The 18802-nt window shown below is 38.3% G+C and overlaps 1 protein-coding gene across 2 annotated transcripts in view; it reads left to right on the forward strand.

Moving 5' to 3' along the window:
* Window positions 1-18802, forward strand: part of LOC144640977 (deoxynucleoside triphosphate triphosphohydrolase SAMHD1-like) — a 61412-nt gene that overhangs the window by 2824 nt on the left and 39786 nt on the right. For both annotated transcript variants that reach the window (XM_078500049.1, XM_078500050.1), the window contains exons 7-13: window positions 346-377; window positions 2028-2130; window positions 4301-4358; window positions 6200-6315; window positions 6782-6852; window positions 7294-7431; window positions 17804-17851. In XM_078500049.1, the coding sequence (XP_078356175.1) occupies window positions 346-377; window positions 2028-2130; window positions 4301-4358; window positions 6200-6315; window positions 6782-6852; window positions 7294-7431; window positions 17804-17851 (566 nt within the window). The remainder of the gene's footprint in view (window positions 1-345; window positions 378-2027; window positions 2131-4300; window positions 4359-6199; window positions 6316-6781; window positions 6853-7293; window positions 7432-17803; window positions 17852-18802) is intronic.

Consider the following 18802-nt stretch of genomic DNA (forward strand, 5'->3'; position numbering starts at 1 on the left):
GTTTACCGGCGCAGAGGTGAATAATTATTTTATTAGGCGCCAAACCATTCGATGGCAGTCAACGTTCGCGCCCGTGTTTTCATATTCTGAGCAAATTTAGGATTTATAGAACATCATCCCTATTAATTAATGTCAGACACATTGCATGAAATATATTTGTCGTGTGATCGAACAAGGCTGCTTGACAATTCGCTGGCAGAAATCTCGACATGTATGTCAATAAAAGCTTACTAATGAACATGTAAATAATCAAGTGCTTTTTTACAAAAAATACATGTTTAAATTCAGTTGTTCTTTGTCAGCTTTGTAATTAGTTAACCTTAATAATTGCTCGTTTCTTTGAAGGTGATGACAACTCTTTGGGACAAAATTTTAAGGTTTGTACAGTAAGCTAAGAAAATACTTTGAGATCAGATAAAATACACTCCGCATTCACATGCAGTAGACGCCGCCATGTTGGCTTCGTATAGCATTGGAATGTCTTTGAAGTGCAATATGTACTTAAACGTGCTAAACTAAAAAATTATGTATAGTAAAATATTTATTTTTTTCGAGCATCAAGCTTGCCAGCCAGGAGCCTTCTAATTCTTTTGCAAGACCCGAGCCTCTCATTGTGAGTTGATCGCACTTTCTTCAGCGAACCTTCTAGTCTCTTTCTTTTCTTTCTTTTACCTTTCTATTTTTGTAAACATCCAAACTAATTTTTCTGTGCGTTTTTAACTTTGTTGCCCTAATACTATAATATTTCGTGGCAGTGTGCTGACCGGCGCTTGCTTTTGATCGGTTTTATACCACGCTACTTGACACCGATACTACGCTCACCATCCTCGGAGACCCAGGGGCAGTAAGTGGGGCGAGGGAAACGCGAAAATGCGGGAAGAAAATAAGTTTAATTTGCACTGTACTGTATACTGAGGTGCTGAAAAATCAGTTAACTATCAATTATTAACTTGGCAAATTGAATATTCAATTCACCCCGCTATAAACTCGAACTGTTTTTCGTTTCCCTTCAGAGTTCAAGTTACCAGGGTTTTACTGTAATTTGCTCTCTTCTTACAAAGTGATAATAATTTGGCATTTATTATTAATTGATATGGCTTGCAAGTTTCAAGATGATTGAAAACATGTAAGAAAATAAAATTGGGCCTCCAATGCACTGATTTTGTCTCGAAGATTTTGTGTTTACAAGTGAGTGTCTTCATTTATTCGCAGGTATTGTTTTTAGGTTTCATATCCACGTGTTTTGTAGAAGACAGCCAAGAAATGTACCAAGAAATGTACTGTTCATCAAACCTTTCGTTTGGCGACGGCCTCATTACTGACGGCCTCCGACATTACTTAGTTTTACCGTGAGAAATAAAAGTTGTGAAAAAAAAGAAAAACTATTGCCCAAAGCATTCGGGTTGGTTTTAAAAGGAAACCGTTCTCGGTGACGTGCTCGTTCACACGGGAGACGTGTCGCTGCAACATGTCCATGGGACATATCCCCGCTACATTTTGTATGTGTGTCCATGCTACATGTCCCCTCAGTGTGAACATTGCATGATTCTGTCGCTGCTACATGTCGCTGCGCCATGTTCCCTCACGTGTGTAGACGACTTAACGCCCGAGTCAAGCGAGAAGAGAGTAGCCGAGAGCCTCGTTTCGCTTGAAACTCTCGTAAGCCGTCTTGAATCTTGTCAACCATCAGCTACTTTCATCGAATTTGAACCTGTTCAAATTTTCATAAGAGTCGACGAGAGTTTTCCCTGGTGCATTGCGTAGTTGGCCGTGCTCATATGATGGTTGATGAGTGTTCAACTCTTGTCAATTCTCGGGGACTCATTATTTCGTTTGGCCTGGGCTTTATATCCCCAAAATGTGGTATGCGAAAGCACAAATCTAAAAGCGAAGAAGCGATGAACTTTTACTAAAATTTTTGTGTATTCAATGTTATCATGGATTAAGAGAATTTGATGTTACCAACTTGATTTTTACCGACCTAATTAGACGTAGATGTAGAAGATTACTTCCTCTGTTTTCTTTAGGTGTTTAATGACAGTGTCCACGGCCACATTGAACTACCCCTTCTGTGTGTAAAGATCATAGACACTCCTCAGTTTCAGAGACTCAGAAATATCAAACAACTGGGTAGGTACAACAATTTTTATGTTCTGTTTTTAGTGTAGTGTTTGTACACTACACTAATGCAGTTAGTTTAGTAGAAAAGCGAACGCTACGCCACATGTTTTTTTTTGTTTTTTTAATACTTTATTTATTTTAACATCACCTCTCGACATTATCAGTATTTCAATTGAGGATTTCGTCAGTTTATACAATAGCGACTGCCCTTGCCACATGCTGACTTTCTCGCCCCGCTCGAGACAGTAAAATGGACAAACCGAAGTCAATAAAGCTGATAGAACGAAAATGGAAGGGTAAAAAATATTACATCACGTAATCAATAACTTTCGGCCTTTTCCATTTTCGTTCCATCAGCTTTATTGAAAAAAAAAGCCCACGAATTTAACATTTAACAGAAAGTGTGTAGATAACCTGGAATTTCCAGAGGTGTTGTGGGGCGAAGTATCAATATTTTCCGGAGCAAAAAAAGTTTAACAAACACTACACTGTCCGTACGGACTGCTCGTCATATTTAGCAATTGTCTCTGTTCACGAGCGAAGCTCCAATTCGCAAAAGCGTGTACAAGTAATTGGATAAGGTGATATTGTAAGGAAACTGAAATATTGTTGAAAAAATAGTTTTCCGAGAAACAGCCAGCATTTTGAGCCCGGCAAGCACCTTAAATAACACTTCCAGTAATTGTTGTACTAAGTGTATTAATATGTCTAGTCGAGGTGTGCCCTCTAAAGGGCCGATTCGTTGACGCACTAGTTTGAAATGTCATGACATTTTTGACAAAAACAAAATTGCCGTGACAAGTCAGAGACATCTTGAAGAGAACAAAAGGTGACATTATCAGTACAATAGCTTTGCACGTGCTTCTGGCATCCCTGTACATTTCTCAGCTTGGCCGTGTTGGGCAAACATCAAATAATTATGCAGTATCACGCGGTAAAAAATTCTAAAACAATTCGCATTTTTAATTAGTCGTCTCAAGATAACTTTTTCTTTTCTTATTCTTACAGTGGGCAACCACTTCGCTTATAAACATGCTTTGTCTATCGCGGAAAGATTTTGCGGCTGAATTATAATAGTGAGAGCCACACCACGGTGCATACTACCGCAACAATTTTTGAGTGCGTGTTGTTTTTAGGTGCAATTTGGGTCAAACACAATAGCCAATCAACAACGTATTGTTATCTGGCATTACAAGGAGCATAAGAATGCGGATTGTCATGCATTATCCTGCCTAGAGGCAGGACAACAGCCTCTTTGAAGTTTTGTTCGTTTTGCCAAAATTTGTCCTTGTCCAGACAAGTTGTTTGCAGTTGATTTTGCGATTGTTTGACAAAATGTATCGCGCGTGCAACGCGGACCAATCATAAGACAACAGCTTCTTTGTTGTTATGAATTGTTAGACAAGTTTTGCGTCTCAAAAAACGTATTCGCACTTGTATTGTTCTCTGCAACAATTGACACATAAATGATGAAATCTACCAATTGTTACAAAACTTGTCCGCTAGTGCGAATCAGCCGTGACCAATCCGGTATAGATTTGTACACGGCACACTATCCCGTTTACACTGAAGCGGCATAACCGGAATAGTTTTGGACAATTTGAAATGGTTTTGAATCCGGGATTGCAAGTGGGATAGTGATTCCGTGATCGCTTGAGCCCGGCATAGTTTGCTAATGCAAACGTTTTATCCCAGATTTCTTTTCAAGAAGAGGTCTTTGAGCATGCTTTGCCAAATTAAACAAGATGGCACCCTCCAGGAGATTGCTTTCGCTGTTGAAAATAAGCTGAGAAAGTGGTATTGCGGCCATGTAATTAAGGGCTTATCGATGTTAGTAAAAACTGTGTTTTATAGTGTAAGGAAAAGGCAGCTTTCATTTGCTAAACCTGAATACAAGCCAGGATAAAGGAAAGGGAATCTGCTGAGCACTGGTGCTTGAAGTGTAAATAGAAAATGGCTGCAAATAGATTTTGTTTTGCAAGGAGTTATGGGATTAGGACATGCGTATAAGTACTGGTCTTTGCAACCAAGATGTAAACGAACGATTGTAAACGGTTGGGAATCCGGAATGTTTATTTTTCACGAATCAGGGATAATAACGAATCCAAAAAAATTGTCTCTAGTGTACACATGGCTTAATGGCTTAATGGTGAAATCTTTGTTTTCTTATACTAAACAGGGGGATGTTACTTTGTTTATCCGAGTGCATCTCACAACAGATTTGAGCACTCCATTGGGTAAGGTTTGTTGTGTAAGCCAAGTTATTCTTAACCCTTTCACTCCTAAACGTGCATTTAGGCGCTGTTTGGAGGCGCGGTCATTGAACCACTTGAGACGTCATCAATTAGCACGTCAGTGGATTTTTGTAATAAGCAGTTGATAGAGCTAGGATTGACCTTTCTACAGGACTGTTCATTTTGAATATCGGTCGCTTCTGACAGAGCTAATCAAAGAAAAACACGATCCGTTTTTGGTCTAAAATCGGTGCTTTAACAGGCCAATACACCTGTAATTGTTCAAGGTCCCCTTTTCAGGGTTTTCCAATGATTATGACAAAATGTTTTCGGCCAGAAGAAAAGATATGAAGAGTAAAAAAGTAACGAGATTAAGAAAGCCGAAAAAAAGAAGGAAAAGTAGCAAGAAAAAAAAAATCGGAACGGTTCAGCCAAAAAAAAAAAAGATAAGTCCAAATTGTGGCTTATGCGCATGCACCAAAGTGAAATATTGCACATTTTTACATGTAATCTTTAACAAAATGTTGCTGCAATGTGAGAAAGTGCTTTTCTAGCAAAGTTTAGGTAAATTCAAGATTGTAGCACCAAAAATTCAGTTTAACGGTTAAGAAAACGCATTTTGGGGGTAAAATTCGGGAGTGAAAGGGTTAAACTTAGATTAAGCACATTTAACGTAAACGATCACCATTTCCTACTTTTGGGAGGTGTCCAGTAGTGGAAGGTTCAGCTTTCAGCCCGAGGTCGTATTCTATAAGCGAATGGAAAACAATGGGAGAACCAATCAGATACGCGGATTTACAATAGAACACGGCTGAGAGTCTACTAAAAGAGAATAAACGTTCGGATGACATCATGTGTGGTAGCAGTGCTTCTATCGGCGGATGCTTGCTTAACTGATTAACTATTTTTTGTCTTTGGTACTGGCAAGACAGTGACAAATTTAAATCTTACCTGAACAGGATTTATATATAACAATTCATGTTTTGAAATGTTAGCTTAATAAATTCAATTGACCCCAAGTTTTGAAGGAAATTAGGGAATTAAATAGGAAAGATCTATTCTACAGTTTTTATAATTATGACTGCTAGGGTCACTAGATCACTGTCCAGAAACTCGGTGATTATATGGACTCACACAAGCAATCATTAGCGGTCACCATCGCTCGACCGCTGAGAAAGGAACCATGCGCAAACATGTTTTCGACAGGCCATTGTTGTAACGGTGTGAGGGAATTCCAAGACTTTGCATATACTTGAACACGATGTCTTCTACATGTACCATGTATAAAAGATGTATAAAAGTGGTTCCAACTTGTAAAACAACAGGAAATACGATCGTATATACAGGGACCGTACATGTAAGAAAACGTCTATTTGAACCGATGTAAAACAAGCACCCCACGAGGTCCACAAATAACAGTTTGTCAGTTGGAACAAATCTCTTCGTTCAGTTAGAACAAATGAGATTAATCGCTGACGATCGCTTGTGTGTTTTAACAGGAACCAGCGAAAGTTTACCGTGACTTTGTTCAGACACTGTTACCGATTTGCTCGTTTTGTTCTTACCACGCTTGATGCCATCTATGCCTTTATGCCTGGTTTACAGATATTTCGCTGGCATACATAAGTACAATAAACGTACGTGTAAACTAGAGCGACGCTAGCACATGTGCAAACATAACGGCAAGCACAAGAAAAGAACATTTTTCTAGACCTTTTTTTTGTGCTTGCGCTTATGCTTGCGGAATAACGCAAGCATAAGCGAACCCGTAAACCACCTTTTTACAAGAGTTAACTCCTTGAATATTGTATTTTGTTTCCTTTATGTTCATCTACATCATAAAGAACTAGCTACCTGGCAGGGAAACTGGTGAAAAAGTTGCAAAAACGACAACCAGACCTAGGGATTACTAAAGAAGATATTCTGTGTGTACAGATTGCTGGACTGTGCCATGACCTGGGTATGTTACTTATTTCCTAGATAGATCTGGAAGGAGATAAGTCAACGGCAGACTATGATGAGCTAGACACAGTACTTGCACTAGGATGTAGACTGTTTAAATGGAAAGACGGTTACTCATCTCAATTTCGTAATGTTAAACTAATTGGAGTTTGGAAGCGTTGGTTTAATTTTGTGAAGGGAGGAAAACAGAGAACCTGTAGGAAATCTTTTAGGGCAAGGAAAGAACCAACAGCAAAGTCAAACTACATACCTAAAATCCCGTTTATAGGCCCTGAAATTAAATGCGGGGTGGGGGGAGGGGGGGGGGGGGGGGGGTTACCAAATAAGATACCAACTTTTGAAAAGCTTCTGGATCCTGTATTAGAGGTCTATTTTAAATGGATACTTAGTGGATTCAATATTTGTAATTGTGTCAAACACCTACTACTTGCTGAAGAGTTGCTTGCTAATCTTGATTGTTTAAGGTCATGGGCCATTCTCTCATATGTTTGATGCGCAGTTTATACCACAAGCAAAACCAGGTTGTGAATGGAAGGTAAATTACAGTGTATCTCTCACAGTTTGGGAAAAATCTGGGGCAATTTACTAAAAAAGATAAACTCTTTAATGCGCACACTGTTTATTGTTTTCGAAGAAAAATATATGGAGTTTGTGCAGGGACCCGGTGAACTGTCCGTAATGTGGAGGTGTCCGTTTGACCTTGCCGAAGGATATTATTGACCGTGAACTTGTCACTTGCTGTGTAAAAATGGCAATGGTACATTCATCGCTGATCCTCAAAAATCAATATGAATCCCTTCACCAACTTTACAATTTTTTCATGTTCTAAACGATTTTTTTCGTTATTAAAAATTAAATCCCCAAATAGGCTCAACTATATATAAGAAAATACATTATTAATAACCTGCAACAAAAAAATCTGCGTATTGTTTTTAAATATTTTAATGAGGATTTTGACCTTTCTTTACGTATACAGCATGAAAATGCTTCAATCCACATGTTTGACCACATGATCGTGGAGAATCCGGACTTACGTTCCAGTTTCGAACACGAAAAGTTGAATGAATCAGACTTGATCTTTATCAAGGGACTTATTGAAGGAAAGGAAAGAAAGGTATTTGCTGAAAAAAGTTAGCAGTATTGATGTTCTCATCTTTTCGCGCCAGTTCCTTACAAGCGCGAGTATAAATGAAAGCCCTGCATCTCATTTCGGCCCAGTTCGCGTAAGAATCCTTCGCTTCTGTTATCTGATGTGTTGTAATTGCGAATGTTCAAACTCCGTTCTGGCCGCTGTCTTTCAAGCTTAAGCATTTCTTCGACGCCTTTAAATTTCTGTAGCTATCCATTCCCTAGTGCGGCACTATCTGGTAAAAGTGGCGTCGTGTATTTACTGTCTTAGCCGTCGTTACTGGCTTGTTTTTTTTCTACCACGTGTTCCCAACTTATGTGTCATATTTACCTCACAATCCGTTCGTTTGTGCTGCGCTTTTTCCTCGGTTCCATCAGAAAATTGCACACTACTTCATCTATGTGTGCCTCGCCTTGCAAGCAACGGGTTTGTGAGTGATTTCCCTCTTCCCCTCACTTTTATTTAGCACGCTTGTTTATTTGTAATGTTTATCTTATGCGTGCTTCGCCTCGCAAACATCGGGTTTGTGTAGTGCTTCCCTTTTGCACACCTTTATTTGTTATGGCAGTGTGCTTCGCCTCGCAAACACCGGGTTTGTGCTGTGCTGTTTCCTTGGCCCCCTTGGAACTGTATGCTTATTTGTACTATACAGTGAATTTTGTGTTGCGTACTTCGCCTTGCAAAGTTCGGGCCTGCATAGTGCTTTCCACTCCTTCCCTTTAATTTCTACGTTTTTGTTTGTTTCGTACCTTACGGTGAAAATTAGGGTTCGTGTATTTTACCTCACAAACAACGGGTTTTGTGTAGTGCTTTTTAATTTACCTGGCTTTCCTTTGCTTCGTGTGCTTTATTAGTTTTGAATGCATGCTTCGCCTCGCAAACAATGGGTTGGTGAAGTGCTTTTCCTCCCTTCCTTTTAAAGCTTGTACGCTCATATTTAATTTTCAAAAACTTTTATGAATTTTTTTTGTTATGCGTATTTTGCCTTGCATACAACGGGTTTGGCTTTCCTTTCCACTTCTTTTTAACCTTCTACGTTTTTATTTGGCTTTGGTGTTTTCTGAAGTTTTTGTTATGCATAATTTGCCTCACAAATTTCGTGTTTATGCAGTATGGGGTGCCGTTTGTAAATTAATATTTATTTAGCCTAATTTTGCCATTTTTTCATTATTTAATAAATAATTTTTTTTATCATACAATAACCCTGATGCTATTTCATATGAAATAGTATCATTTCAAATCATGACTTTATTATTTGATATAATAAATCCTGGTTTCAAATCATGCGTCTATGATTTGAAACCACGAAAAGACTTAATTACAAATAAACTCATTATTTGATATCAGTAAAATGATGATTTGATTTAATAAGTAATAACTAATCGTAGCGTGTACATGTGACCTGGCACGTGGGTTGCAAAGCGCAGGAATAGTCGCAGAGATGTCTTCTACTCAATCGGACGAACTTGCAAGGTCAATCGCCTCTGCAGTCTCGCAGGTTGTAGGACCTTCTCCGGTTATCAGAGATACATACCTCTTGTGCAACTGCCACGGCTTTGTGGTTTTGATGTCCAGGAGCAATACTAGGAACAGAGAAGAGAGCTTGGTCAACCACCCTTTCTACGACCTGCGAGACCGCAGAGGCGATTGAATTTGCAAGTTCGTCCGATATCATATCAAAAATCTTAATTTGTTTAATAATGAAAAAAAATGGCAAAACTAGGCTAAATAATTTTTTTTTACAAACGGCGCCCCATAGTGCAGTGCTATTCCCTCGGCCCCCATTTTAAATTGCATCACGTGTGTTTTCAGTGTTGTTCTCTTTGTGCGTGTCTCGCCTCTCAAACATAGGTTTGTAACATAGGTTTTTCCCAATTTTCTCGTTTTATTTTTGTACGCTTAAGATTTTGTAGCTTCTTAATCTAGGTTGGAATTACATGGTTTCCATTGTCTCCCCTCGTTTTATTACTTTTATTCTGTTGTTGTTTTTCTGTCATGTTTTCTATTTTTGGTCATTTGCATCTAATTTGGTGTCATTGTTAGTTTTCTTTTGTCTGCCAACCCCTTTACAGCTTCTTTTTTTCTTTTCATTGTTATTTCGCCACCCTTTGTTTTACAGTGCGAACACTCGAGCCGGGACAGTTAGAACAAAGTTAATCAATCACAACGTTAATTGAAAACAAAGGATGTCGACCTTTTTCGTTAACGGACCAATGACGTTCAAGAACGCAAACAATAGATTTACAGAAAAATTTGAAAACTCAACAACGTTGCAAAAAGTTGCAGACCTCTGAGGAATCTCGCCTTGTTTTTGATTGTTAGTTTCGATCCTAATTTTCAAGAGTTCGTTGATAGAGTTTGTTATACAAGATGTATATGCGAAAAGTTTACGAATCAAACCACAAACGGTGAATTTTCTTTTCACGGCTAGGAGTTTTTTTTTTAGGTCATTGCCCTGAAATAGAACTGAACACAATTTTTTAACCAAACTTCGCCTACTGGTTTATTTCTTTAAGGGAACTTAAATTTTGAAATAAAAAAGGGGGGTCACCAGATTCGTTTAGGAGCAGGAAGACCTTGTATATTCCATATAATTCCTTTAAAATTCCTCTGCGAGTACCAGCAAAGTACACGTTTTTAGCGATAATTTATTTTTCAAACACAAGAATTGATCTGTTTTCATTTTACAGAAAGAATTTGATCGCTACACCTAAAATATGAGAAAAAATCGATAGGTCACCAGACTCGTTTACGAGAAAGCGAAGATTTACTTCTCTCGCGGACTAAGCCACATAGAAAAAAGCCGCCATTTTGTTTATGTGCGCGCGCTTGCGCGCGCTTATTACGCGTAAACTTCTGCGCAGTAAGGATGCGCAATGCAATACAGGGCAATGACCTTAACAACTTACTTACAACAGTTGATTTTAATTACATAGTTACATTAATTGTTAATAAATATTATTGATTAATAAAGAAAAAAAACTACTGACATACATAAATGTACAAAATTCAGAGACAGCTATACACAGAGTAACCACAGCTTTGAAAAAGATGGGTCTAATATCGAGTTCCTTATATGGGTTTACAATATTGAAAGTTATGAGTTCAGATCAATTTGCTGATATGTAAGCTTGCGTTAAGCAGTTGTCAAGGCAATCAAAGGTTTCCATTTATTTATAAAATCCTTACTGGAGAGTGTTTGTTTCTCCAAACGTGCATGGTGGTATATAATCTTAATAACGGCTGAAAGCTGTGGCAACGTCTGCTGCAATTTGCAAGTGTATAAATAATATCGTGCAATTAAGGAACACAAGTCAAGCAAAATGGAGCAGGATTCTGTGTTAAATCCTAGTGCAAGAAGTTGATTGATCTCTTCATTTTTGTTTAGTAATCCGCGAGAAATAAACCAGGCATTCAGAGCTCGCCAGATATTCTGTGATATAGGGCAGCTCCAAAAAAGATGGTAAAGCGTTTCTTTATCTGACTTGCAAAAGCTGCAGAGGTCATCTTCCGTTATCCTAATCTGTTTTAAGAAAGCGTTTGTTGCTATTCTTCGGTGATTGAATTTAAATTGGAAGTTTCTAAGTTTTGAGCATTTGGTACAAGAGAAAGGCTTGATATAAATCTTTTGCCAGGTACTGGAGTCTATTTCTCTTAAACTACAGTCTGTAGTCCACTTGGCTTGACTTTTATCTGGTTTAGTTTGTACTGTAGCTACCAAGGTTTTGTAAATTGTTCTACTAGCTTTATTACAAGTTGCAATTTTTTCATACCATTCGCTTTCTATGTCCTGGTCATGAATAGGCTGTTGCTGATTAATACCTTTTCGAATTTTACTCAATGCTGTTGTTATACCATAGTACTCAATAAAGGATGTTTTAATATTGTATAGTGCTAGAAAGTCTGTGTATCCTAAAAACAGGTTGTTTTCTGTGATCTGCTTTACTTTGTTAATACCTTTTTGAATCCAGGATTTGTATTTAACCGGTTTGTTTCCTACTCGTATTAAGAATTGTTCCACAAATCCATGTTGAGGTAGTCATTAAACGACGAAGGACTGTTCTTAAAACTGATATCTGACCAAATTTCAAGAAGTTCCTTTAAAAACATATCTTGTATATTCATTTCTCGTATATCCTTTTTATCTAGATTACATTTAAAGGCATTGTGTATACCTAGCTTACGAAATGTGGAACAGAAAAGTTTTTTCCATTTACCATTGTTACTCAAGTCTAGATATTTCTTTATCCACGTTACCTTTAATGATTGGTTAAAGGTCACAATGTCTATCATTCTGGCACCTCCTTCTTTGTAGTCATTTATCATTATTGAGCGTTTAATCTTGTCGCCTTTACCGTCCCATAGAAATTTATAGAACAAAGTGTTGATATCTTTCAAGGCACTATGGTGTGTTGGAAGAGGCGTCAAAATGTAAACAAGTTAAGATACTAAGAACGTTTTGATGATTGTTATTCTACCGAACATAGTTAGGCGCCGCGCTGCCCAGTTTTCAGTAATGTTCCTTATTTTCTCCGTTTTTTCTTTATAGTTTAACGCTAAGGATTTTGTGCTGTTTATAGAGAACCACACACCCAAAGCTTTAACTGAATCTTTGGCCCATTTTAGATTTCTTTCAGAAAACAGAACTTGTTCGTTGTTGCTTAAAGCTCCGATCCAGAGAGCTTCAGTTTTTTCGCTATTCATCTTTAAACCAGAAATGTTATAGAAAGCGTCTAGCATAAGCAACGAGGCCTCTAAGGATTTTTTGGTACCGTTTAGTATCAGAGTACTGTCATCTGCGTATTGACTTATTTTCACCTCTGTATCTTCTACTAAAATTCCTTTTATGTCTTTGTTGTTTCGCATAGCATTGGCAAGTATCTCGGCACAGAGAATAAAAATATATGGAGAGAGAGGACATCCTTGCCTAACCCCTCTACCCAGACTAAAGAATTGAAGATTCCACACTGTGTTCGCTCTTGTTTGAGCTCCGGGAGTGAAAATGAAGACCGTGAAATCAAAATCACGCCGTAATTATTTTCATTTCGCTCTAGCTTTGCTTCATCTGTTGCATGCCTTGAAATCGATGCGAGTCACTTCCTCAGCCAATGCTAACAAATTGCGTTTACACCTTCATATGACTTTGAAATTCACAAAAACAGAATACTTAAATCGTCGGTCAATGCCGTATAACTGTCCACAAGTGGCCACTTTACATTTTTGTCACGATTAATAACGCCATGTGAAATGTAAACATCAGGTCGAATGTTGTTTTCGCTTGTTTGTTCACGGACTCATTTTCTGTTATCTACTGTTGCAACTTTGAGGTTAATTTACGCTTTTCGTGGAAGAGGAATTTGGTCCGTATCTTCAATAAGTCTTCATCTTTCTGTGGTTTTATAAAATTACCGCAGGCTGATGTCACTGAAACTTTTATGGGAGAAAATTCATTTCAAGCGGCGAAAGCAAAATTGCCATTATTAAATAAAATATGCAAGGTCAGTTGTCGCTGTGGCGGCATCCCAAAACTTTCTTACCTTGTCTTTCGTCAGAAACAAAAAATAATCACAACAAACACTGACTTTTCAAACATGAAATGTAGAACGTTTCTATTCATTTTCTGCTCACAACATGCAACATGAGACGGAATGGGCACTTGAGACGTCCTTTGAAAACAATTCCATCCCGTTTGCGCGTTTTCGCATGTCATGAATTGCTGGTTTGCAGCTGCGTCACAGCAGCCATGTTGGATGACAGGAACAAAGCGTTCTCCTCCGTTGAGAACTAAACTTTTTTATTATGCAAATTCAGCAAAAACATGTTTTATTGTTTTGTCATCCAACATGGCCGCCTTGTCACGTGGTTGCAAACCAAGAATAAAAGCGTCCTTAGTTTTTTTGCCTGTGTATGCAGAGTTGCAGACTTTTGATTACGGCTAAAATTAAACGTGCACTAAAATTCGGTACAGTCAGTGAAATTTAGGATCGAAACTAACCAATCAAATACGAGTCAAGTTTCCTAAGAGGTCCGCAACTGTTTCAAACGTTGTTGACTGTTAAAATTTTGTTGTAAATCTATTGTTTGTATTCTTGGACGTCATTGGTCTATTTCTAAAAAAAGGTCGCCATCCTTTGTTCTCGATTAACGTTGTGATTGGTAAACTTTGTTCCAACTGTCCCGGTTCGAGCGTTCGCACTGTAAGGTCGCACAGGACCCTGACAATCATTACGTATGTATTTATTGAGTTATTTTTTCAAAAATAGCTCTTTAGTCGGCGCGATGGACCTGTAATCAGTGGAGTATGTTTGTTTGTCACACCAATCAGATTTCAGGTACTATCAGAACCAATCAAATTGCAGTTTATAAAGGCGAAGCAATCTGACACAGTTGTAGTGAGCGATTTCGTTCGAAGATTTTAGATAATTAGAAGGAGGCGGATTGAATCGGTGAGTTGTGAATTAACCCTGGATTAAAAACATTTTTCGTAACGCTCGCCTGCTTACAACGCACACGCCGTGAGCAAAAGGCCCAACACTAACTTGTTAATAATAATAATAATAATAATCATTTCTATAGCGCTATTTAGCTAATCTTTCATAGTGCTTTACAATCACTATGCTAAAAAATAAAAATAAAATATAAAAATACCTAACTAAATTAATCTATTGAGCTAAAATATCTATACATGCAGAGAGTGAAGTTTTAAAAGTTAAAAATTTAAAAACTAAAAATATCATGATTATTTAACTGGACTTAAAGTAAACATGTCGTCTTATTCGAGCGTACGTTTGGAGAGGCTAGCTTTCCTGACCGTAGTAAAAATTACATAAAACATTTGCTCAAAGCAGATTTCAAAAAATGTTGTCATTACTTTTGCCGCCCGCTTTGCGAAGTTCGTTGGGAAATTGAAAAGTTTGTTACGAAGTTGCCAAATAGGTTGCGAGTTTGCGAATCAAATTGCGAACTTCGATACAAAGTTCCCAACTTCAGCCCGAATTGTTAAAAACATTATGTAATTATGTTATCAAAATGGGCTTTGCTACGCTAAACTGTTGGAAAAAAATGTCATAAAAATAAAAAAACTTTTATGTTCAGCGAGCCGTAAACATGTTGTCTCGAACAAATTAGTCTTCCCTGCCTCGTCGCGTCGCGTCGGCTTAAAATCAATTTTACATAGGGGTAAACCATCCAGACGACAAACGCAGAAGACTTGAAATTGAAGATTATGCCTCACAGAAATCGTTAAATATGTGTTTTCATACAAAAAAGTTAACATTTGAGCAAATTTCTACATGCATAAAATTTATTTATCGGCAAATCACTTGCGTGATCGCTGATGCGAAACGTCTTGCACTTCAAGCTACTTCAACTTTCCTTGACAAGTTCTAAAATCTTCGAGTTCAGAAATCGCCATGACTTTCGAGCAACATGTCTTGTTTCTCCTCAACTACCAAACAGTCGGGCCGAAGTTGGGAACAAAGTTTCCAATTTCCCAACAAACTTCGCAATGCGGGCGGCCAAAGTAAACTGAAATCAACTGTAAAACATCTCGTTCAAACATTTAATGAACCGGTACAAGTATGTACTTTGCTGTTCAAAGCAACTACGATCGATAGCAAAAACAGAATAAGAGCGAGCGTGCCATTCCGTGACAATTTGAAAACTCAATTAGTTCTTGTTTGTTGAATAAAATTTACGTTGTGAATGAACCAAAATCTTTGTTTAACAGTTCTGACAGGAAACAAATTCTCCAGGTGTACTGCGCTTTAAAGAACTTTCCCGAAGAGATTGTTTTTGATTTGATTCGTTTATTACTTCGTTTATTACAGTACTTTTCGTTCAATGACTATATGGAGACGTGGCTTTTTCGAGAAAAACAAGGGTATCGTGTTACGTTCGTTTAAAAGAAAACAAAGGTATCATGTTACAAAAGTGAGAAAAACAACGGTATCATGTTACAGTGTTTGGCAAAAAGCCAAAAGTATTCCCTAACAAACAAAAGTAACACGTTACGGTTGCTACAAAGCTAGTAACAAAATGAACGCTTTAAACAGAATAAGAACGTGCCATTTTGTGACATTTTGATAATTGAATTAGTTTTTTGTTTTTCAATAAATGATGAAAATTTACGTATTGAATAAAACAGTTCTGATGTATCAAAATGCACGTAAATTTTTTTTTGTGCAAAAAAGTGACTACGTGTGCCGCCATACACAAATAGCCCAACCCATGGCATAAACCATCTCAACAGGACAATCACCCAATTTCACCCCAAACCACCCCATAAATCGAAAAAATAACTCCTGCACGCTTAGCGTGCCTATGTTTTAAAGAGTATGCACGAACTGCGACGACTGGAGCTGACAACAAACAAAATGTTCATGAGTAATTACCCAGTATTGTTCTTAGCTTTGTGTCCCGTGCGCTGGAACAAAGCGAATTATCATAATAAGATTCACAGCTTTTAATATAGCACACGTTGTTGTAAACATTGGCTCAGAAGGTCTTCGGAAGCCTCAAAACCTGCAATTTTGTGTCCACGTTTTCTCCGCCGATATAGAATTTCAGGAGTTGATTCGCAAGGAACATAAACTTTGTGTGCTCTATTGTGCTATGACAAGACCAACTGAATTTTAAATGTCCTTCTGAAAATGAAGATAGCACGTTTCGAAAGTTTAGATTTAACATTTTTACTCTCTTAGCAGCCATTAACTTCTAGCAGTTTTTGAAATCGAAAATTTCGTTCTTGTCATAGCACAGAAGAGGTTATGATTTATGACTAGGTTGGATAATCATTTAATTCGGTGCACTGTTCTAGCTGAAAACTTGGGCACAAAATCGCATCTGTAGTTAAACTTTTAAGAGCTTGTAACATCACAGTCAACGGTCATCTTTCAGTAAAAGGACAATCATGATGTAATTCCATCATCCCCTAATATCCTTGATAAATTTTAGAGGAATCGATGTTCAAAATGTAGCGAATTAAAGCTTTACAAGATAGCACCCCGTCAAGAAATTTGGCTAATTAATTTATTTATGAGCAAGGGTCCTGTGCGACCTTAACATGTTCTGCTTTGGCATATTCCTTTTGGGTTTTCTTGACAGTATAGTTCACTGATTTTTACACATTTTTCGATTTGGCTGCCCTGTTATCTGTTTAATTTGCTTAGATAATTGCGCGTCCTGTCCCGCGCCATTTTTTCCTCTTTCTTTCCATGGTAGCCTGAAAGGGTGTCTAATGCCCTTGTCGTATTACTGACGCTCAGGCTGCCATCCCTTGGCTGGGTTATTTCTCGTGCATCTTCAGCGCAAAATCTTTTTTGTCCTATGCCATTTGCATTTATCAGTATTTCTGGTTCTGCCACCCAAGGGAAGGCAGTCTGGCCTCAGTTGCTGTACGATTTGTCTGTGTGGAAAAGTAGTCGACTTTAGGCGGGGGATAGCGAACGTTTTGCTCCTGGAACCCGGCTCAGGCCTTGTCAGCTCGATTGGTTAGTTTCTTGCTAGCCTTTCGTCTTGAGTCATGGGTAGCTGGATAGGATTTTCCTGGTTTGCGTTTTGGGCCTTGTCTTTGAGTATTGGTAATGTCTCGGGTCATCTGGTTTTGGGCCATGTAATGCGCAAACTTCTGGGCGCGGGAGCATATCTCCATCTCTTATTAGCAAGCGTGAACGGGACTGTCGCGATACTACTCGCGCCAGTCCCTTACGAGCACGAGTATAAATAAGAGCCCTGCATCTCATTTCGGCCCAGTTCGCGTAAGAATCCGGGCTGTTGGTAGCCGAGACTTGTTGTTTATTTCTTTCGCGCTTGCCTCCTTATGCTACCGTGCTTTTTCTTTTCCATCCCTCCTTTGCCCTTTCCATTTTGCGCTTCTAACTCACTAAAGTACGGTCGCATATCTCCATCTCTTATTAACGAGCGTGAAAGGGACTGTCGCGAATAGTATGCTATAGTCAGTGATAGGCTGGTGACAGCCTCTCTCTTTTTCACCGCAAAGAAAGAGCGCGAGAGAAACAGAAAGCAAAGCGAGCATGAGCGCGCGCGAAGCTAGGGGGCGGGTGCGGGCAAGATGGGGGCGCCCAGTTGTCTCGCGATTCTTTTTGCGCGTTCAACGATCAAAGAAATAGAAAGAAATACAAGAGAAATACGAAAAAATAAAGGCGTTTGAACAGTCTAGGTCAGTGATAGAATTTAGTATTAATAGACCAACTGTTTTAGGATCCCTTTGTCAGGAACTGTGAAGACAAATTTATAACTGTATTACCCATCAGTTCAACAATGAGGTATTTCGACCAAATTTTACGGTGTGCATTTTGTGGTGTGAAGTTTCGATTTGTTATACATTGTCTTTCAGGAGTCCCCAGGTACAGGCAGAGGTCTAGAAAAGAGCTTCCTGTATGAGGTACACGATACCCGATTATTTGAAAGAAAATATTTCCCTTTCAAACGGTTAAGTCACGGGCTTGTGCTTATGTCTGTTCGGGTGGAATCCACCCCACGGACTTTAAACATTGTTAACTTTAAGCAAAAGTCACAAAACTTTTCGACTTAAACTGAAATTGTCTGGTAACCATCAGTTTCTTATTTTACGGAACTTGATGTCTTAACGACAACCATATTTTCACAGGCAAGTTTCCCCAAATGTTGAATCAGCCCTTGTCTTATTAGTTAGCTTTTTTACCATTTATATATCACACTCTAGTTAGTTTTGGTGGTTTTCTTACATCATGGAAAAAACAAGAAATCCAAGATGGCGGAATCAAGATGGGGGTTGTTTGGAAATCATTAGGAAATTTTCATGCCACATGTCATAATCTTATGTTGTGGATCTCAAACGGAACATCTATGGACGTGCTATGCACCCTTCAAGTTTTATTTTCGTAGTTTCATCACTCAGACCAATACGCGTGTGTGTGTGTGTGTGTGTGTGTGTTTTTTTTTTTTTGGGGGGGGGGGGGCGTAATTTTTCCCGCCCCCGTCCCAAAAGACCGCTGTGTAGAACTTTCGTTTTCTCAAAAAGTAATTTTTACTCTCCTCTCTATGTCGAAAACTGAAACAATAGTATGCAAGTGTGCTACCTGACAGTATGAGGTGAAATAGGTGGCCAACACTGAAATGACTTTACATCGCGAGATCTTTACCTGTTATTTGTTGAGAAATAAAAGCAAAAGTTCTGGAAAACTGCTCATTTTCATTTTTAAGACATTGCAAAACACGACAATTTGTTATTTCACGAAGTTTAAACGGCAGCTCGGATTATTACAAAATACAACAACGTGTTTTTACAATTTGTGATACTGAGGTGCGTTATTAAAAAATGCGATAACTGTTATCCCAATTTATGACGGGGTAT

Source organism: Oculina patagonica, unplaced genomic scaffold (genome assembly GCF_052425735.1).
Source record: "Oculina patagonica isolate OP01 unplaced genomic scaffold, crgOcupat unplaced6, whole genome shotgun sequence".
Classification (NCBI taxonomy): domain Eukaryota; kingdom Metazoa; phylum Cnidaria; class Anthozoa; order Scleractinia; family Oculinidae; genus Oculina; species Oculina patagonica.